At 42.0% G+C, this 22,361-nt stretch overlaps 1 protein-coding gene across 1 annotated transcript in view; it reads left to right on the top strand.

The window, feature by feature from the left end:
- ERBB3 (erb-b2 receptor tyrosine kinase 3) overlaps window positions 1-22,005 on the top strand; it is a 109,924-nt gene extending 87,919 nt beyond the window's left edge. The window contains exons 16-28 of the mRNA XM_039326747.1: window positions 738-791; window positions 3,419-3,560; window positions 4,828-4,947; window positions 6,109-6,207; window positions 7,959-8,144; window positions 9,329-9,484; window positions 10,093-10,168; window positions 13,328-13,474; window positions 14,231-14,328; window positions 15,291-15,440; window positions 16,952-17,023; window positions 17,879-18,146; window positions 18,847-22,005. Of these exons, the coding sequence (XP_039182681.1) occupies window positions 738-791; window positions 3,419-3,560; window positions 4,828-4,947; window positions 6,109-6,207; window positions 7,959-8,144; window positions 9,329-9,484; window positions 10,093-10,168; window positions 13,328-13,474; window positions 14,231-14,328; window positions 15,291-15,440; window positions 16,952-17,023; window positions 17,879-18,146; window positions 18,847-19,388 (2,110 nt within the window). The 3' untranslated portion in view covers window positions 19,389-22,005. The remainder of the gene's footprint in view (window positions 1-737; window positions 792-3,418; window positions 3,561-4,827; window positions 4,948-6,108; window positions 6,208-7,958; window positions 8,145-9,328; window positions 9,485-10,092; window positions 10,169-13,327; window positions 13,475-14,230; window positions 14,329-15,290; window positions 15,441-16,951; window positions 17,024-17,878; window positions 18,147-18,846) is intronic.
- Window positions 22,006-22,361: the final 356 nt, after the last annotated feature.

The following is a 22,361-nucleotide window of genomic DNA, read 5'->3' as shown; positions in this document are numbered from 1 at the left end:
AGTACTGTTTCTCCCTGGAGAAGCTTCAGGCGCAGCATTGTATTTGTGGGATCAAAGGACCATAGTCCTTATAATGAAAATAAGTCCGTCAGTCCAAATCATTTCACAAGGAACAAAACAAGCCTTGCAGGCTTGCGAAGAGGGGGGGGGGAGGAATCTCCAAATCATATTTGATTGATAAAAGGATTCAAGGGTGCAAGAGTTTGAATTCTTCAGAATTTTTCATTGGGCAAGATGGTTCTGAAAGCAGGAAATGGGGGAAAGTCCAAAAACTATGCCTGATGTTTACACCAGCCCCAAATCTCTTATCAGGATGGAGATTGTGGACTGAAGTATTTGTTAGGGCAAGGCATTATTAATGTCAGGTTACTCATGGGGCTTGGGGACCAAGAATTGGATTGCTTGCCCAGCTCTGAAAAAAAATAAAAATAAAGACCTATAGAGTCCCCTGAGGACAAAATTCATAGGCTCCTGGTCTTGGAAAACCACAGGAGAGTAATATTGGCAAGACTCTGGGTTTGTCAAAAAAGGCGACCATTCCCTTGACCTACCTAGTTCTTCTGTAAGAAACATACTGGCTGGGTTCTCATCATAGGCTGTTTTGTGGCTCATGGCACTCTGCCATTTGCTGTGGTTAGTTTATGGTTTGGGGTGTTGTGTGAATACAAGCAGTTGGACAAATTCAGTGAATCTGGGTTTGGGTAAGCAAGGTAACCTTGTGCTTCCATTTCTTACAGGTGTTCTGGTCCAGAGATTGAAAATTGCTTCACTGTGGGACTGCCTGGCCCCAGGTACCTATTAGGAGTTCTTGGGGAGTCTGGGGGAAATGGGGAGAGGATATAAAAAGAGTGGGTGGGTAGAAAGAGTCTTTGTGATTTGTCCTGTGCTCTCAGATTACTACTAATATCTGAAAGAAGTTTTAAGCCTTACAAAGCATTGTTGGGTTACATCATATATCCTTACCTATGGTGTTACATCACCGTATCCTTGTAGCAAGAGAGTCCTAAATTCCATCTCTAGCATCTCCAATCTTGCCATTCAATGGATGGACAGTCTGCCACATAGGCTGTGATGCCCCTGATTTGAATCACTTCTTAAGTATAAATCACATCTTGACTGTAGACAAACACTGTACTTTTCTCTCTTGTCTTCCTTGAAGACAATAGTGGCTGTCCTTTAAAATGATTGCAAGGCTGATAGAGATAATGAATTGGATCCAGATTTATTCAGGTTAGGATTAGAATTATCATAATTTAGATAAAGCCACTGAGTTCACTCAGTTTATGAGGAACACTGGAAATTGATAATTTATTTTGTACCGTGATTATTATTTTGCTCCTCTCTTGCACATCTTCCTCCAACAGCTAGTAAATAACTTAGGCAATTCCTGGTTGTGGTATATAGTACTATATCTTCTGCCCCAAAGCATACTGTGTGAACAGCTGGTTGAAGATAACAGATTATATTTTCTTTTGAAGAGTTAAGCCCTCTTTCCATTAAAACCTGGTTAAAATAAATGCTTTTGCTTCCTTATTTTGACAATTTTTTTTAGCCAAAGGGCTCCTCTTTCAAGTTCCTTTTCCAAATTAAACTGTAATTGTGGTGTGGATTCTCTCCAAGATTAACCCCTTTCCAATTTGGAAGGAGCACTTTGGCACATCTGTAGAGGCTTCCACCGGCCAAGACAGGAAAACTGGCCAGGATCACAGCCTTTCTTTTCTCTGTTGGCTCCTCCTCCCCATTGTTGTTGTTGTTGTTATTGTCCTTCCATCTAAGGCAGGCACTCCTGTAAAAAAATAGTTTCACAATCTGAGCTCTCAGCTCCCTCATTCAGAAAGAACGAGAGACTTCAAAAAAGTGGTGGGAGGGGAGGATTAAGAAGAAATTCAAATATATAGATTTGGATCTCACACATCCACCCTGGTGCAAGATCTCTACCTCTCCCAGGGTTGACTTAAAAGGGTCCTTCTCATCACATTCCCACTTTTTCCTGCTCCATTTGCAACCTTCTGCCTTTTCCCCACCAGTGCCTGTGGTTTGCCCGGAGGCCTTCATGGGTGGCACGGGCTGGCTACTGCAGGTTCTGGCCTGTTGCCGGAGGGCGAGGATCATCCCGTTTTGATCTCCTTCCCACCCATCTGTTTTCTCCCATAACTAGAAGGGAAAGGAAGTTCTCACCTTTTTTTGTGGAAGCTCATTTCCTTTCTCTTTCTTTCTCGTGCTCTTGAAACAGAGCCAAGAATGCAGGGGAGAAAGTCATTAGGCCAATTGTGAAGAGGATTGCTGGAATTTGGGTTCCCTGTTGGCTTGGAGCCCAGTTAGGTAGCAGCACCTTGTCATGTCTTGAAAAGCTAAGCAGGGTCAAACCGGGTTAATGCTTCGATGAAGGAACATCGGGAAATTAGGCTAGCCTGGGAAGTCAGAAAAGCATTCCAAGAAAAGGGAATCCCATTGTTTATTTACTAAATTTATATGCCACCCACTTCACCATCAAGCAAATATTATGTGCTTATACCTATAAACTTGCCCTAAGAGTTGAGTTTCATTCAAAAGAGCTGTTGCTGTACTTGCTTGGAAAGTAAACTTCTAGAATTAGGCTCACTTGGCAAAACACAAAACAAGTAGCCAACCCCCACCAAACCCCCTTGTTATGGGTGAGATGCAGCTTCCAGTGATGAAAGGAGAAACTCCGAAGAGATTATAAAACAATTTGGCTCAGAGCCTCGAGGAACAACAGGCAAGTAAAAGGGGTACAGAAGATGCTCTGCTCTCCAAGAGAGGCGAATGATGGAAGCGTTTAGGAGGAATTGCTCACAAACTTTTGCTGCTCCATCTCTGGCTCTCAATGGGCTGTAGAACTATGTCAAGCTCTTTGATGCTGGGCAGCACTGCTGATAGTCATCTTTCTTGATTGTCCACTTGCCAGATGCATCGGTCCTTGGCTAAAGCATCTCCAACATTAGGCATTGGTGGTACTGAAAATGATTTATGAGCAACCTTCTCAAAGAACAATAAATATGCTTGTTGGGGGATTTATTTATGTGAGCATCCTATTTTAGACTGTTCATCATGTTCCACTTTCATTTTCTGTGGTAATTCTTAAAAAAGATCTGAGAGGCTTGAGTTTTTTTTCCTTAATCCGATTCAGATTAAGCCCATTATATTTACCCATTTATTCAGCCTCTCTCTCTCCCTCAAGAAACATCTTACATGTCTGCCATCCCACTACTAAGGTTTAACTTGTACGGCCTTCTCATTTCATCAATTGCAGCTTGAAGGCCAGAAGCATGTTTCCAGATGGAAGCTAGGATGTTCAGGTTGCTGAAATCTTTCTCTCTTCCCCACCCCCTTTTCTCCTTTCCTGTTTTTAACATGCTGTGAATGCATGCCCAGTCCTAACCTACAGTGTTTCTCTTAGGAAAGCGCCAACAATGATTGCTATGGTGATTGTGGGCTGCCTCTTCGCCTTCTGTTTATTTGTTTTGCTCACCTTCGTATGCTGCCGTAACAAGAAGATTCAGAAGAAGAGAGCCATGCGCAGATACTTAGAGAGAGGGGAGGTAAGAAGATACAGTCTAGGCCAGCATGGCTGGCTCAGGAATTCTGGGAGTTGAAGTCCACGAGTCATAAAAGAGCCAAGATTGCCTACCCCTGGTCTAGGCCACGCTGAGGATCGCAAGTAACCAGTCAAATTGGACCATATGGAAGGAAGGGGGGAGGTTTTCATGTATTATCCAAGACTGGATCCGGATCTCTTTATGTTGTGGGGGGAGCAGTCTATTAAAGCTGCACTTTTGCTTGCAAGTAAGTCCAAATTAAACCCAAACAGGTTGCCTTCAGAGGATAGAACTGAACTTCGCCTGAAGTACAGCCAAATACCCTGAAATGGAAAATATCACCCTAGAAAAAAAAGGAAAAATCCATTTAGGACTGTCCTAATATGCGCTGATCATTGCAAAATACATTTCTAAAAGGTGGACTTCAGTTGCCCAATGGGATCTGCCATTTGACACTGTTAATACCCCCCTTCTTCCCACCCTACAGACACCCCTGGATCCTCCATTGCTTGATGGAGGTGGGATGATGGGAGATAATTGTGTCTGTTCTTAAGGACTATGAGAAATGTCTGATCCTAAAAGAAATACTGTTACTCAATAGAAATTCCACTGAAAAATACTGGTATGATGGGGAAGAATTTTATTTTGTATCATCTTGGTTTCTAGAAGCTGCGTTGGAGATAATAGCAGACGAATCCATGCAATAATGAAACAACCATTTGTGAGAAGAGAAGAAAAGATTAGCCTTCTCAAGTTGCCTGCTGCCATCCTAGTACGGTTTCTGTAGGTTGAAGTGAAGCTTATTTTAAAAATCTTAAATGTTTTTGATATGTTTGAGAATTATGATGCTACTATCACAGGAATAAGCAGCATTGTGCCCATGGGTACAAAGGTGCCTGAGGTTCCTTGCTCTCCTGATTTTAGATGTTTGTTTTAACAAAAATAAATGATTAGAAAATCTGCTGGTTGTGAATCAAAGAACTGGCTCTCAGCATAATATTTATAACTCTGCATCATATTTATATCTAGCAAAGCTTTCAAACACCTACAAAAATCCCACTAGGATGGCAGCAGTCAACTTGAGAAGGCTAGTCTTTTCTTCTCACAAATGTCTGCTTTGTTACTGCATCCATTTTATAACTAGGCAAGTTTCTAGGGGCAATCCTTTTGTGCTCTTAGCCCCCAAAGTGGCCCACCCCTGCCTTTTCAAAGAGGAATACTGAGAAAACAAGTAGCACCTGACCTGCTTTTGGGTTTTTTTCCTCTTAAGAGTTTGGAACCTCTGGATCCCAGCGAAAAAGCCAACAAGGTCCTGGCTCGAATCTTCAAGGAGACAGAATTAAAGAAGCTGAAAGTTCTAGGATCAGGCGTGTTTGGAACAGTGCATAGAGTAAGTTGGAAACCTGGAAGGAAGAGCTTCTGTTTCTGTGTGGTTAAACATGTTCCAGGCTGCTTCAAGTTGCAATGTAGCAAGGAGCAGAGAAGAATTGGCAGCTAGGCCAGGGGTCCCCAAGCCCCAGGCTGCTTCAAGTTGCAATGTAGCAAGGAGCAGAGAAGAATTGGCAGCTAGGCCAGGGGTCCCCAAGCCCCGATCCGTGGACCAACACCGGGCTGCAGCATGCCAGCAGCAGGGCCACACAAACCAGCAAAGCCCCATCCGTGGGATGCAGGCAGCACACAAAACCACCCCAATATTCTTGTACATGAACTCTTTCTAGATCAGACATGTCAAACAATGTATTGGGACTGTTTTGCCATTGCCGGCAATGGGGTGAGCGTGGCTTCCATTTGATACGTCCAACCACAGGCCGGCAGTTTGACACCCCTGTTCTAGATAATCAAAGGGGAAAATTATCTCATAGTTCTTCTCAACCATTTTTTTAAGTAACTTCCATATTTCTTCATAGAACTTAGTTCTTAGTCTCTGATCATCTCCACTGCTCTTTTCTGAACCTTTTCCAATTTGTCTGCCATCTTCCGAAAGTGCAGCGCCCAGTATTAAACAAGTACTTGAGTTGTGGTTGGATCAAAGCAGAATAAAAAGGAATTATTGGGTTCCATGATTTAATTGAAATGTTTTTGTCGATGCAGCCTAAAACTGAAATTGCCTTGTTTAGCAGCTAAATTGTCCTACATTCAGTTTATGATCAGCTATAGTTCACAAATACTTTATCAAATCAAGCATCCTTCATTCTCTACATTTGCTTTCTGTTTCTGAATAACATTGCATTTGTCTCTCTTAAACAAGTGACTCAGTTCAATGTGACTTTCTACTTTGGCTGAGATGGAGCTATTAAAAATTCCGATGATGGGCAAATATGATCTTTAATTAGAGCCATCACTGCTCCAGTTTAGACTAAAGAGATCCTCTGCTTCTTGTATTGTCGCAAAAGAGCAGCAAATAGAAAAAATTCCATTTGGAGTTTTGCTGAATGACAAACAGGATAAGATAGAAAAGAACGTTAGAAGAAAATGATTTCCAGTGATTCCTCAACATGTATTGTCTTATGCATGATTTCTCATTTTAAACAATTGGTTGTTCCCATTTTAGGGTGTCTGGATTCCAGAAGGAGACTCTATTAAGATCCCTGTAAGCATCAAAGTTATCCAGGATCCAAGTGGTCGACAGTCCTTCCATGCTGTAACTGATGTAAGTGCTACATAGTTCACAAGCAGAAAAGGTGTGATTGGCCTCCACAAATTCCTTCTCATGCAGAGGCAGACAAACAAGAAATTAATAGATCATTATCTATTGATAAATTTCTGGGTAAAGTGCAGTAAATCCCAAAAGGCATCGGATTTCCTATTTTTCAACTGCAAGGAAATCATCTTCAGTGCAGTTGATCTGGATATGAATTGGTTGCTTTTGATTGAATATTTATTCAGCTTTGCTGGTCACTTTTAATTGTGTTGGACTTGCTAATAACTGATAACTCAAAAGTACATTTGAATGTATGGTGAACTTCACCCCTGAGCTGCTGGTTTTTTATGGGCACACCTCAGCATTTCTATGTAGGACTGAAGACTTTGCATCTGTGATTACTGATTATGGTCCTCATAATCTTTCACTTTGTAGTCCCAATCAGAAACATTTAATGTGGAAGAGGGTGGTGGTCAAACATAAGTTGTTATTATTTAATCCCACATGTTTAGTATATAACTCAGTGAACTTAACTAAAAGTGTCACTGGCCCAAATTCACCCAGCCAGCTTTCATGCCTATGGTGGGACTACAACTGCCAGTCACCACTTTAGCCAGTCTACCAACATCTGACTCTCAACATCCCACCTTCTTTGCATATCAGTCTTTTGGGAATAGGACATGATATTGTGTGTGTGAACATGCATCTGTGTGTAAAAACAAGGGGGAGTTATAGCCATTGATTTCACTTCCCCAAACACTATTGTTCCTCTGATTTTAGGTACTACAGACTTTAAATCTGTAGTTTATCTTGAGGAATCTGTAGTTTATCTTGAGGATGTCTGTCCCCACTGATATTTTTAAATGCAAACCTCCTTTTGTAAATTTCCACTTGTACGCCAGGAATAAGTCTCCTTCCTCTTCCAGCTGCATCCAAATCAAGAGCTAGGAGAATTCTAATGACCCCTTGGAGCTGAAAAGCAAGTGGAGAAGAGGCCAATGCACTCTTTACCCTATAAGGCAGTGAAAGAAGTGTGCCTGACCACAAGCAGGGTACATTCTGTAACAATCTGGATTTCTGTAACAGCACCTTCCAGACGTGTTGGTTCTCTATGCTGATTAGAAATTGGGAACTATAATCCTGTAGGGGTCAGACTGAGGAAACTCTAGTAAATTAAGTCATCTATGTGAAAGTCAAAACACACAGGGCGTTTATATCCCATTTTTTTTGGAAGAGAACTGCCATAAGGGTGTACAGAGGTCCATGGTATTGGCAACGGATTGGGGCATGATGGGCAGGGCAGATCTTTGGCAAATGATGCCCAAATTAACCTGTCCATGTGCATTAAAATGACAAAGAAAGTACCTTGTAGATAATACCAAGCATTAGCATTGCAAGAAGGATCCTTATCTGATGCTCTTTCAATAGCACCATCATTGCTGCTGATCCCCACTCTCTACCCCTGTAGAAACTAGTATTGAAAGCACAGACTGACAGTCTGCTGGAAGCTTTTCTTAGCCACTGTTTGGAGGAGATGGCTAATCTGTTATATATGCTTAGGCAGACTAGGGGGTGAGGGGTGTGTGGATGGGTAGATAGTGAAAAGTCTGAAGAAGCCGTGACTAAGGAGTACCACTGTTGATTCTGTGTTCAATCAGCACTAGACTTTTTTTTACCCCCTGGAGCTTTCCCTGTTCCTGCCTTCACTTTCAGCTGCAATCAAAACTTTGCCCTGATGCCTTTCTTTTTCTTTTGTGCAGCACATGCTAGCTATAGGTAGCCTGGATCACGCATACATTGTCCGTCTCTTGGGCATCTGTATTGGTCCCCAGCTGCAACTTGTCACCCAGCTTCTCCCATTGGGCTCCCTGCTGGAGTATATTCGCAAAAACAGAGATGCCATTGGTCCTCAGCTGATGCTTAACTGGTGTGTCCAGATTGCCAAGGTAGGTTTTGTACAAGAACAGCTAGAATCCTTTTCCAGGTCAGTTAGGATCTCCCATTGTTTGAGGGAAAGAATGCCTTCCATTCTACTTCCGGTATATCTTAATTCGGAAACAGGAATCTTCTACAACAGAGGTCTCCAACCTTTTGAGCATCAGGGACAAGTTCCATGGAGAGAGGTTTTTCTGCAGACCAGAGGGGGGCGTGGTTTCATGTACTGCCTGCATCCTGCGGATGGGCTTTGCTTGTTTGCATGGACTAGTTTCTGGCATGCCGTGGCCCAGTGCCGATCCACGGACTGGGGGTTGGGGACCCCTGTTCTAGAATAATATGAGATATACCCCAGGGCCACCTGCAGGATAGAAGAATTGCAAAACTTTAAGGACACAGGATACTGTCTAGGAGCACAAGTACATTTTCACTGACATAAGTGGACTTGGAGAAACTTCCCTGAAATATTTTTTATGTTCTTTTAACTTACCTTGCATTATGTGTCTGTACAAGGGTGTTCTTGGTTGTTCTTTTGACTCATACAATGCAGCCACATGCCTAAACAGATCTATCTAATGTGAACTGAGTGTACATCCTAAAACTTGTTTCAAAAGTTTCTATGATGTAATATATTTTCATAAGTTCCACAAATGTTCAACCTCCTTCAATTTTGCTCTTCCCCAAATGTTCTTGGATGAAAATTCTTACAGATCCCGGGATCTGCAGCCCTTTCAAAACTCACAATCTCTTGAAGAGAGGGGGCATGAAATGAAATACTTGATTTATATTAGGATGAGCCGAGCTAACATGTATGGGCAGGGTTAGCATAGAATATTGTGAATCAGATGCTCAAACCACAATGAATCCAACTGTCTTGAGCTTTGGAATACGGTCATTCATACGAAGACTGATTTTATCATCCATGGTGGACTTGTGAAAAAGCAAAAAAAGAAAAATGGATAGAAATGCATAGGTGATACAAAGAATTCTAAAGTTTAATACACAGATGAAACCAGAACTGTTCTTACTGGGACTTATAGATAACCAATTAGAAAATACTTATTTATATGGTAACTGTATTGAGACTACTATATGCATGAAGATGTAAAAATAATGAAATATCCATAACGGAGGAATGTAATGATGATGGAATTCACGGAAATGGCAAAATTAATACCTCCTTTTTAATATTCAGGGTATGTACTATCTGGAAGAACATCGTATGGTACACCGCAACCTGGCTGCCCGTAATGTTTTGGTTAAATCCCCTAGCCAAGTACAAGTGGCAGATTTTGGCATTGCTGATTTGCTCTACCCAGATGATAAGAAATACTTTTACAATGAAATTAAGGTTAGTGCCTGCTTCAGTGAAAGATAGTGGATGGATGGATGGGTATATGTGTATGTGTATAAGAGCACTTCTGCATGAATGTTTTGTACCAGTTTAGATTCAGCTGTAGATATGCCTGATTTCACAATCAGACATTGGGGAGAAAAGTTAATTACTTGTAGCTCTGCACTAGGTCATTGAAACTGGAGTAAAGCTATCTTTATATTCCAAGTAGTGATTTTTATTGCTCCTCAAGCAGTCAAATGAGTCAGGACACCAATTGAATAGTGCTCTTCTCACACTCTTGGTTGACTGGAACGGTGTCAAGGTTTTATTATCAAGGATTTGTGAGCTACAATTTGACAAAAATAGATTTAAAGGACCATTTTATTTCAAAAGTTCCAGTGGGAAAAGGAATCACATTCATAGCTGCTCAACCCATGAAGAAACTTCTACTGTTATGTATGTGTGCACTTTGAGAGGAAGCAACTAAATTTCATTTTTAATGTGTGCCATTGTGCCCACAGGAAAAAAATGACAGTAAAGGTTATCTATCTATCTACCGGTGTCTCCATGTATGTGTAGATCAAATTCATTCTTAGACTTTTCCTTTCTGATTTGTTTTTCAGACACCAATAAAGTGGATGGCATTAGAGAGTATACATTTTGGAAAATATACACACCAAAGTGATGTGTGGAGTTATGGTATGTGTCTGATTATTCCATCTATTAAGAATTTGACTGTAGCTGCTCAATCTTTGTTATTGTTTATAAGTTTCCAGAAATCAAGACATTTTTAGGGATCCTTGGTGTTTGATGGTGTTACCTAGTTTGGTAATGAAATGTCTGCAAGAAAACAATCAAGATCAAAGGGCACCAATGACCCTTTATTTCACCCCTGAGATACAAATATTCTACTCTACCTATAGTTTTTTTTTTTACTTGATCCTGCTTAGTTATAGCTAGGTTTGCTTTCTTAGTCTTTATTTATTTATTTATTTATGAGACTTATATACTGCTTTAAGTGCAAGCACTCTCTAAGTGGTGTACACCAGTAAGCAATGTATATATATATATATACATTGCCCCCAACAATCTGGGTCCTCATTTTACCTACCCCGGAAGGATGGAAGGCTGAGTCAACCTTGAGCCGGTGAGATTTGAACCGCTGACCTGCTGAACACAGTCAGCTAAAGTGGCCTGCGGTAGTGCACCCTAACTGCTGCGCCACCTCAGCTCTTAGATCTTTAGATTTGTCCCTAATGATAAAACCGGCATTTCAAGACAGGGAGACAGATTCAGGCTTTGAAATATTACATTTAAAGATTGAACTTAAAGATTTCAGTTGACGATCTTTACACGATGAATCTTACAATAAATGTGTTGAAGTAAATTGAAGTGAGTGCTACTGAATTGACCAGCTCAATCAAATTAGCTCAGTCTGATGATTTTATTTACTTATTTTCATCTAGTTATTATGAAATTTATTTGCCGCCCATCTCGTATCCAATGAGTCTGGGTGGCTTACAACATAAAAACATCAGAAGACATTACAGATAGTCCTTAACTTACAACAGTTCGTTTAGCAGCCATTCAGAGTTACAGTGGCCCTGAAGAAAGTAACTCATGACCACTTTTCACACTTACAACCACTGCAGCATCCCCAGGGTCACCTGATCAAAATTCAGATGCTTGGGAACTGGTTCACATTTACGACGGTTGCAGTGTCCCAGGGTCATGTGATCCCCTTCTGACAAGCAAAGTCAATGGGAAAAGCAGATTGGCTTAACAGTCATATTACTACCTTAACAAGTGCAGTGATTCACTTAACGACAGTGACAAGAAAGGTTGCAATATGGGGCAAAATTCACTTAACAAATGTTTCACTTAGCAACAGAAATTTTGGGCTCAGTTGTGGTCATAAGCCAAGGAATACCTGTACGATCACCGATTATAAAAATAACACAGCAAATAAAACCATTAACACAAGATGGCGAAAGAGGGAGCCGGATATATGGATTAAGTTTGGTCAACCACCTCCAGTACGAAGCTCCCCAATTGGGTCCTGAAGCCATCTGGCAGAGCAGCTCTTAAAGCTCTTACGAAGTCAGGAGGGTGGGAGTCAATCTCACCTCAGGGGACAGAATGTTCCAGAGAGCAGGAGCCACGGCAGAGAAAGCTCTTCTCTTGGATCCCACTAGCCAAAATTCTTTGGCTGACATGATCTGCAATAGGCCCCCTTGGCCAGCACGGGTGGGGCGGGCCAGTCCCATTGGGGTGAGACAGTTCCTCAAGTAGCCTGGGCCCATGCCATGCAGGGCTTTACCAACACCTTGAATCGCAACTGGAAGCAAACTGGCAACCATTTGCAGCTTACGAAATAACACGGACCATTCTAGAGGTCCCAAGAGCCGCCCATGCCACCACATGTGGTACCAGCTATAGCTTCCAAATGCTCCTCAGATTTTATGGTTTGCATTGACTCATGTTGTTGAATTATTTAAATCAGATCAAGGGTGATTCCCACAGCCCTACTGTAAAAGACCTGCCTTCATTAAGCTTTAAAATACTTTGAGATCTTTTGATGAACAGATCCAATTAAGAACTTAGAGATACTCTATAAAGATTTTTGTCAGTAACCATCAGCATAAGAACTGTGAAGTATTTGTCCTCGTTATGCATGGGGAAAAGGGACTGTAAGTTTCTTCCTTCCAGATCCAAACATGCAATAAATGAGAAGAATGCGGGAACAATCTGCCCACTCTCTTGGCAACTATTTTGATAGTCCTGACAACATTCCTCTTGCTTTTTAGGAATCTTTTTGCTAACTAGGTTATTAAGAGCTGTTACTTGCGAATTGTGGTTCTCCACTCATGGACAGTACAGGTAGTCCTGGACTTACGATCACAATTGAGCCCAAAATTTCTATTGCTAAGTAAAAAAAAAAAATGTTAAGTGAGTTTTGCCTCATTTTACAACCTTTCTTGCCACAGTTGTTAAGTGGATCGTTGCATTTGTTAAGTTAGTAGCATGGGGATTAAGTGAATCTGGCTTCCTTATTGACTTTGCTTATCAGAAGGTCGGAAAAACGAATCACATGACCCCGGGACATTGCAACCGTCATAAATATGAGCCAGCTGCCAAGCATCTGAATTTTGATCACATGGCCATGGAGATGCTGCAATAGTCATAAGCAGGGCTTTTTTTGGCATAGAACGCCCAGAATGGAGTCCTGGCACCTTTTTGGGATTGAACCTTGTAAGGTAGGCAAGGCGGGTTGTATGATGTGTGTGAGTTCCAGCACCTTTTTTTTTTTTTTACAAAAAAAGCACTGGTCATAAGTGTGAAAAACAGTCATAAGTCACTTTTTTTCAGTGCCATGTTTGCTTCTGAGGTTGTGGAAATCTTCTGGCTTATTCAGAGACTATCTACAACAGTGGTTCTCAACCTTTCTAATACCGTGACCTCATAATACAGTTCCCCATGTTGTGGTGACCCCCAACCACTTATATATCACCGGGTGCCAGGGGTGTGGCCAAAGAAAAGGGGGGAAAAATGGCGGACAGCCTTGTTTGGCGACCCCCATGAAATGGTCGTTCGACCCCAAATGGGGTCCCGACCCACAGGTTGAGAACCACTGATCTACAATGTTGGGTGCCAGGAGATTTTTCTTCTTTAATGTTTTAAAGTTTAAAATGGCTTTGTAACCTAGAGCTCCCATGGACAGATTTCAGGAGAGTTGTGAACTTGGATTGAAAAAAAAAATTAGAACTCTATTTTCACCTAAATTACAGGTATATGTAACCATGCTAACCATGCAATGTCTAGTTTGACCTGTTCTCTCACATTTTTTCATCCTAACAGGAGTGACATTATGGGAGATGATGACTTTCGGAGGAGAACCTTATGCTGGAATCCACCTTTCAGAAGTTCCTGATCTACTGGAAAAGGGAGAACGCCTCTCACAACCCCAGATCTGCACCATTGATGTCTACATGGTGATGGTAAAATGTATGTATATTTTTTTTATGCTCCTGCCTCACTAACAGCTTCTAAAATAATGTTTTTTCATTAAGTAATCCAGAAACCATAGGCTTCTGATGTTATCTTAAACCAAAGGTGGGGAACAATGACCCTTTTATTTTTATTTTTTTGAATTTCTTTTATTAATTTTCTAATTTTACATTTAAATATTTGAAAAGCAATGTGGTGGCTGAGTTGGTCAATAATTCAATAATATACAAATATCTTTAGTACAGATCACAAACTATTACATTAAATAATTCCTCTCTTTTCCCCTTACTATTTATTGTCTCATATTTAGATTAATACAATTCTTATTATATCGCTTAAATAAAAATTTTCTTACATTTATCAATAATTTTTGTTTATACATATCTTAGTTGTTTTAACATTCAATCTTTTTTGACAATCAATGTCCTGGTTAGTTTTTCTCAATTTTAGTTTCCCATTAATGTTTAATTTATTAATATTTATAAATTCCAAGTTTTAAATAACCCCAATTCCCTTTATCACATTACATCACAAGATCTAATGTTCAGGATACATGTCTTATAACAATGATCCTTTTATGACCTGTGGACTTCAACTCCCAGAATTCTTGAGCCAGCACGGCTGGCTCAGGAATTCTGGGAGTTGAATGCCGAAGTCATAAAGGAGTCATAGTTCCCTACCTCTGTCCTAAACTATAGGAGATGTGGTATTTGGTGCTTATTTGAAAGATTTTCACTTCTTCTAACCTTAAAGGCTGGATGATTGATGAGAACGTTCGTCCCACCTTCAAAGAGCTAGCCAATGAGTTCACACGAATGGCCCGTGACCCTCCTCGCTACCTGGTGATTAAGGTCAGTTGTTGACTCTCTTTCCAAGCTGAAGTTACAAATTAAACCAATGAGGACCTTAAAGGTGTGAAATACTCAACACTTTGGTTAAGCACGCATTTGTTACATCCGTGAGATGTGCTCATGCTTTCTTTCTGTAGTCCTATTTGGTCAGTAGTGACATCCTGCTTATTAGACAGGACCTGGTCATGTTTCACTGTTCCAAGACAGGCAAATAGAAATATACTGTGTGAGAAACATAGGTAGGAGGTGGGGGTGGAATGCCAGTACAAAACTTTTTCTTAATGGAAATATGTTCTTGGATAATAAAACATTTCCTATGTCACAGCTGAAGCAATTATCTTACCAGAAAGTGGCTATGCCCCATTGAACAGAGTAGTTTCATAAGTTCTCCTCATAGCTGAGTTCTTTGGCATGGCAAGAGATGCCTTTAAGGCAGTGTTTCTCAACCTTGACAATTTTAAGGCATGTGGACTTCAACTCCCAGAATTCCACAGCCAGCATGGCTGGCTGTGGAATTCTGGGAGTTGAAGTCCACATGCCTTAAAATTGTCAAGGTTGAGAAACACTGCGTTTAAAGCCCCAAGGCTCACCATGGAACCTGCTGGAAACACAGGTGTGATTCCATAGCATATTGCTTGGTATAGTAAGAGAAATAGCTCTGCCAGGATAAGTTTGGTTGCAGTTTGTGTACAGTTTGGATCTTCTCTCTCATCATGCCTGGATGTTACAGAAACCAAGACCTCCAGGGAGTGTGGAAGGGACTCCCAGGATAATTGGAGCCCTATTCCTTCCCTTTCTTCAGTTCTACACTAGAGGCCTCTTATCCTGAGATGAAATGTTCTGCTCGCACCATGTTCCTCTCAATGACGTTTAAGGACAATGCTAAGCAGCTGCTGAGGCAAGGTATTAAGAGGTTGCCATTTGAAATAATGTTAAAGGGCAATGCTTGGCTTTCCCCACAGAGAGAAAGTGGGACGCTCTCTCCAGTAGAGCCGCCCTCACTCAGCGAAAAGGAGTTAGACGAGATGGAGACACTGGAGATGGAATCGGAGTTGGAGGAGGAGGAACTTCACAACCTTTTTGCCTCTCGGCAATGGGTGGACTCCACACGGGTAAGAAGGTTCCCCCTTACCATACTCTGTGACCCTGCTCCTCACAGCTACTTGAGAACAGAATTGGAAAGTTGGGGACTGAAGCTGTAGAGTGATTTATTAGATTTATACTGACACCACCAATCAAATCACCATCAAATCACCATCCTGCGTCAAATTGGAAGTGTCTTGGCAACGTTTCGAAGAAGTCTCATTCGTCATCTTCAGGCTGGTGTTTTCGGCTTCGTGCTTCTAGGAGCAATGTGTGATCGTAGCTGTTTCTTCCTTTTAACTGCCAGTGGGGGTATGAACTGATTGGATGAGAGCTTGGCTGTGTTCTGATTGGATGGAGGTGTGTTCTGATTGGTTAGGAGGTTGGCTGTGCTCTGATTGGATGGGGGGGTTGGCTGTGCTCTGATTGGTTGGGGGACAAGTGAGATTCCTGATGTTGGGTGATTAATTGAAGGACCACACCAGAAGGTTCTGTTTTACTTGGGAGAACGCTGGCTTTTCAGTTGCACTGAGAGAAGCAATGTTCTGCTGCTCTAGCTCAGGGGCCCTCAACCCCCGGTCCATGGACCGGCACCAGGCTGCGGCATGCCAGAAATCAGGCCATGCAAACAAGCAAAGCCCCATCCACAGGAAGCAGGCAGCATGTGAAACCACACCCCCTCCGGTGCATGGAAAAACCTCTCTCTATGGAACCAATCCCTGGCGCCCAAAAGGTTGAGGGCCACTGCTCTGGCTGATTGGAAGAGGCTTTGTTTTCAACTACTACCTTATTAGAACCATGGCGGTTAGAATGCAGGCTAATTCTGCTGACTGCCAGGAGTTTGATCCTGACTGGCTCAAGGTTGACTCAGCCTTCCATCTTTCCGAGATTAGTAAAATGAGGACCCAGATTGTTGGGGGCCATAGGCTGACTCTGTAAACCGCTTAAAGACGGCTGTAAAAGCACTATGAAGCGGTATATAAGTCTAAGTGCTATTGCTATTACCTTTATTTCTCCCACTTAGAAAACAGACGAATGTAAGATGGCCTAATATACAGCAAACTGGTCAGGAGATAACCTAGGGATAGGCAGGAAGAGTTGTAACTGATCCTATCAGGTCTTAAATGGGGAACTGGGGCTCTCTGGAAACTGCAAGAGAGAGAGAGTCAAACTGGATCCTCAATGGAGTGGAAACCTGGAGACCGGTGCAGGAGGAGCTGCCATTAGAGTGGCTTTGCTGCTCAGGTTTGAGAGTGGGCTTCCAGCCAGTGCAACCCCAGTATCCCTCTTTCTCTGCCCTCCCTACAGCCTCTGCCAACTGGAGTCTGGAAGGTGCATTCCTCAAGGGAGAAAGTACAGATGTAGGATTAAGACACATTTGTAAATGAAGGTTAACAAATGTTAATTCTTGTCTCATTATATGATATTATAATTGAAATCTTTTGTTGAAAGCAGAATAAAACCATTCTATGTATACAGTAAGAAAAAAACAACAAATGATATCCAGCACTGTTTCTTTTTTTTAAAAAATCTACTTCAGCCTCCAAATCTTCTGAACTCCTCTGCTGGATACATCCCCATGAATCAAAGCACCCTTGGTGGAGGTCGGCAGGTATGGATTTCTTCTAAGTGTGTTTGGAGGTAAAAAGCTGGAGAACAATAAGCCACCATAGGACCACCACTAATATGATGGGAGGGAGGCAGTGAATTAGGAGGGTGTTGTTAGTGGGTGGCAGGAAAGAGAAAGCCTTAATGCTCTTCAGAAAAATTAGCTTTTCCTAATGTATCTCCAAGTGACTCACGCTATTATTTCCAGATAGTGCAAGTATTGGGTTATGTTAATGAGGAAATATGGGAGCTCTGCTCCAAAATATCTGGACTGTGCCGGGTTGGAGAATGCTACGTTAGAAGGTCTGGTGTCTGCTATTAAAGAAGCTCAGGTAGAGACCTTCCAGATAAAGGCTATTCCCTGCTGACCATTCCTCATAATTTGTGACTTCTGAATGTCACTAGCCATGTATTTGTACATGTTAGGCCCTTGACAAACTTCCTGATTTTTAGCTTCTGAGCTTCTGATGGACTACCATTGACAACCAAAGGCCTAGGCCTGGCTCAGGAATTCTGGGAGTTGAAGTCCATGAGTCATAAAAGAGCCAAGGTTGCCTACTCCTGGCCTAGGCCCTAGGCCTTCTTGGGTGGTTCCAAATTGGGTAGGCCTACTGTGGAGCATAACTAAGTGGCTCCATATATTTAAAACTTTCGGACAGCATTATCCAACCTAAGTATCTTCTGGATGCATGGAATTCAATTCCCACAATTCTCCTCAGTGACAAAGTGAGCTGTAGAATTTTAGAAAGAGTCATTTATAGGGTACTATTACTAGTTCTAGTAATCAGAGAAAATGGGAGCCTTCCAAGTCTCAATAAATCTTTATCGTTACCTGATTTCTGACCCCTTTTGGATCCAGGGTACAGGAGTGGGCTCCCGGCAGACTTTGCGCATAAGGCAGGAGTCGATGGGCCGTACTATATCGGAGTCCTCTGAAGGACGAGGCACAACCTCAGATTATGACCTCACGGAGGATCTGTCACTGTCTGGAAGCTTATGCCGCAGCCTGCAGTCCCGGGGAGACAGTGCTTACCTGTCTCAGCGAGAGAGTCTCATGCTGCCCATTGGCAATGCTGACGGAGAGGAGGATGCCAATGGCTATGTTATGCCAGATCGAAATGGCAGAGGTAAGAGCAGCACAAAAATGGCTCTGCAGAGAAATGAGATTCAATCCATGTTCTCATCCACAAAGAACACTTAATGTACCCATACCGTGATGGGGAAACCAGGGTTATTATCAGATCTGCCCTATAGGGATAATCTTGGCTCTCTTTTCACCATGACTTGCTCCGGTTGGCCATAGCTAATAACTTTGACTTACTTACTCTGAAGTGAAGACAGTCACACTGAAATAGAATAAACAAAAGCTATGATTTAGGGGAATTGCTGCTACCTCTTTCCTCCTCCTCCCCCTCTCCCACTCCTCCTCCTCGTAGCAATGAAATTATCCCAGATGTTGAAACTGGTATGGCCCTATAGTGGAGTTGCATGTACAGCTTCCATGATCTCATTCTCTGCTTTCCACTCAGTTTTGCAATGTTATGTGATTGCACCTGAGGTTGTTTTTTTGTTATTTCTTACCTTATTCCTTAGAATAGGGATGAGTCAATGTAAGCGTAACCCTATCTGCAACACTAGACAGTCTGCTTATATATTTTTTTTCTTCCATTGTTCCTAGAAGCAGACCCCATATCCTTCAATGCTGAATTCACTTACTGCACAGATGTATACTAATTTCAGGGGGATTCTTGTCTCAATCTTAGCAATGGCTGTTTCTTATCCCAGGTGACCACAGAACAACACCTTTGTCCTTTTTGTTTTGAACAGAGCGTGCTGCTGGCCTTACTGCTTCCCTGATGCGTGGCTCCGTCCCGGTACATGAAGTGGAGGAAGAGTATGAGTACATGAACCGCCGCACTCCACAGTCCTCACAACCCCGGCCAGCCTCTTTGGAGGAGCTTGGCTATGAGTATATGGATCTTGGCTCAGAGCTGAGTGCATCTTTGGGCAGTGTGCCAAGCTCCCAACTGACTACACCTTGCAGGGAGGATGAAGACGAGGAAGAGGACTACGAGTATATGAACAAACAGCCCAAACTTAGCAAGTCTCTGAGTAGCATCCTCAGTTCTCAGGGAGACTATACCGATATGGATTCCGGCATCACCCAGAGCTCCCCAGATGAGCAGGGATATGAGGAAATGGGTACTGTGTTGCCCGCAGTCCAGTGTCAAGGCTGCCAGAGTCCACCCTGTCCCAAGAATATTTTCATGAAACCCTTGCGCACACTGGACTCCTCAGATTGTGCCTTCGATAATCCAGATTACTGGCACAGCCGGATGTTCAGCAAAGTTGATGCTCAGAGGACATAGCTGGGGGCTGGAAGCTTTTTCTGACTTTTCACGGGTAGCTGAAAAACCCTTAATGCAATCACACTTTATGGTGATTGCGAACTGCAAAAGCAGACTTCTATTCATCTCCAAAGCCTCTGTGATGTTGACCATAGTAAGCAACCTATCTAGACCAATGATGGGCTTCTGAAGAACAACTGCACTGCAGTTTTTCCGTCTTGCACTGTGGATCAACAGCTGTCTTCGGTTGGGTCTCTTCGGTTCAAAGGCATTGGACCTGCAAGGCAAATAGGACCAGTTGAGGAAACAGAGTCCAAACTGGAATCCATTCCTGTACGCAAACAAAGTAATGCCTACTTTTGCAGTGTAGGGTTTTGAAAGAGACTTGCTAACAGCTGCTCCAAACCAAAGTGCTCTGCCCACAGATGGACAACACTGGAAGCAACTCTGATACAGCCAGCCTTCTATGCTGTCCAGGGAAGTGTTGCACTCTGCGACAACCCTCTGTCCGTTACGAGCAGAGGGGCCTTAATTGTGAACGAAGCATGTGCTGAGCCTTACAGTTGGCCGTAAGGCTGAAGGGACAAACTTCTTGAGAAAAAGGATGCTGATATTTGTAATATATTCCTCTAGTAATATTGTAACAGTAGAGGAAATGATTAATCCTCAGGGTGGATATGAAGGATAAGGGTACTTTTTCTGAGAACTTGTGACAAGCAACCTCAATGAAGAAGCCAATATGCCCATGGATGAGCTACGAGATGACTAGGTTTTGCTCCTACCTCTCAGTAAGACATTTGGCACTCTTGGTTCTGCCTATGTTGTGATATTTCTGTTTTGCTGTTAGGAATCTCCATATCGGAGTGAGAAGAGTCTGAACGTGTAGGAAGCCAATTTCCACTATGGGCATTTAGATATTCATGATTACAAGCAACTTAATATTTTTCTTTCTCAACTGTGGAAGATCCAGCAAATAATCTCCAAATAACCTCAGAACCACAAGCAATAGGGAGAGAGTGCCAACTGTTATAAGCAAGGGGGCAGAAATTTTTCAATGGTCCTATGCAGAAGATGCCAGAGCCAGAGACTTTTTTTTTTTTTTTGAAAAGCAATAAGCTTTATATTTCCTTCTTTGCTAGAATGGAATATGGAATTGTTTGTCAGATTAAGGACCAAGAAAAGAGACCAGCAGCAACTTAATCTTTGCTACAAAAAAAAAATGATAACAGGAGGGAGGTCTTCTTATTCCTGAAGTAACTACTGTACTTTTGTTTGAAAGGGCATAAAGGCACACTGAATTTTATGGCATTATTATGATTCTTTTGAGTCAAGCTCATTTATACAAGAGCCTGACTTGGGAACAACCCCCCCCTTTTTTTTCTCACCATCTCTCCTCCCTACCCTAAGGGCTTATTACAGAATACACAACCTTGACATAACCCAGGTGTTTCAGATTCCACCAAATAAATAGGCATTTTAAAAAAGCAGAAATCCATCTCAATTTGTGAGACACCAGGCTGTGATTTGCTCTTTTCAATGGCTTCTCCGCAGTTTTGAACAGCATGTTCCTCTCTTCCGTAACTGGTCACTGTTGTGGCCAAGTGTAGAATTTACCATGCAGCACTGATATGGTCAGAACAATTATTCAGGTTGTTTTAAGAGCCCATCCTGCTGGTTCCTGGGTGTTCCTTTGAATTGCCAATGTCTGACTAAAATGTCAGTGGATATTTCAGAAAACCTATATATGTGTGCATGCAATCAATCTGCTTTGATGGTTGCCAGCTGAGCTATTTTTTTCCCCTCTAAATCACATTGAGTGAACCAAAAAAATAAATAAGAGTGTGATATAAAAGGAAATTCAATTCTTTGCCCATGAGAGCCAAGTACAAACATGATGGTGTATTTTCAGGTGTGCATTCTTGAATTGATTGTTGAACTCAGTTGGATTTGAACTGACCTTGAGCTTCAAGGGCTTCTGAAGGAATCTGGCCATTAGTGATATTTTGCTACTGCTGCTTTTGAGAAACACAAAATGCTGATTGAACAAATCTGTCCTGTTCCTGCCCAGGTCAGAATTCCTTAAGATATAGTCATACCTGAAAGGGCTATAAACCACCTAATTCATCTACTGAATGGCTATAAACCGCCTAATTCATCTACCTGAAGGGCTATAAACTGCCTAATTCATCTACCTAATTCAGCTCCTACCAGTTAGAAGTGCTAGAAAGCCACACAAGAAGAGAAGGATGCTATGGACGCTAGTAGGCTGCCCTCTAGTGAGTAAACTACATAAAATATCTTGCTTTGTGATTGGACTGAGATAGAAATTCATTGAAACTAAAGCTTTGAGGAAATGGGAAATATAAATTTGTTCTCCTTGTTCATTAAACAAACACAGCTTTTCCCATTCCTTCTGCCCTCCATAGTAGAACATATCTGGGTAAAAACCAACATTTTAAATTGATTAAATTGTGCATGTCATGAACATTCATAAAATAATGGAGTAAGCCCAGATAAACATAGTAGAATTTACTTCCTGAGTAAAGAAACATAGATTTGCTATATTCTAAAATCAAAATCCACCAGAGCTGTGTGTAATTGCAAAAAAAAAATAAATCTTACCTTGATTTTTGAGTCAGGAAGTTTCTTCCAGGTCTTTCTGCTTTCTATTCTTCCAGAAGATTACATACCTCTAGACCAGTGGTTCTCAACCTTTTTAATGCCATGACCCCCCCCAACCGGTCGTAAGTCGAGGACTACTCAACCGGTCATAAGTCGAGGACTACTAAACTGGTGCAGCACCGTTTGCAGAATGGGACTTTTGGCGGGCTCAGCAGGGCAGAGACGGCCTGGACAATTCCTATTGGCTTTTGAAAGCCAATAGAATTAGACTCTATTCAAGAGAGTCTATTCTATTGGCTTTCAAAAGCCAATAGAATAAAAGGGAGTAGCACAGCTAAGGAAAGGGGGAAAAAATGGCGGACTGCGTTGTTT

Source organism: Crotalus tigris, unplaced genomic scaffold (assembly GCF_016545835.1).
Source record: "Crotalus tigris isolate CLP2741 ecotype Arizona unplaced genomic scaffold, ASM1654583v1 scf7180000024345.2110221, whole genome shotgun sequence".
Taxonomy (NCBI): domain Eukaryota; kingdom Metazoa; phylum Chordata; class Lepidosauria; order Squamata; family Viperidae; genus Crotalus; species Crotalus tigris.
This window is presented reverse-complemented; position numbering and strand designations above follow the sequence as displayed.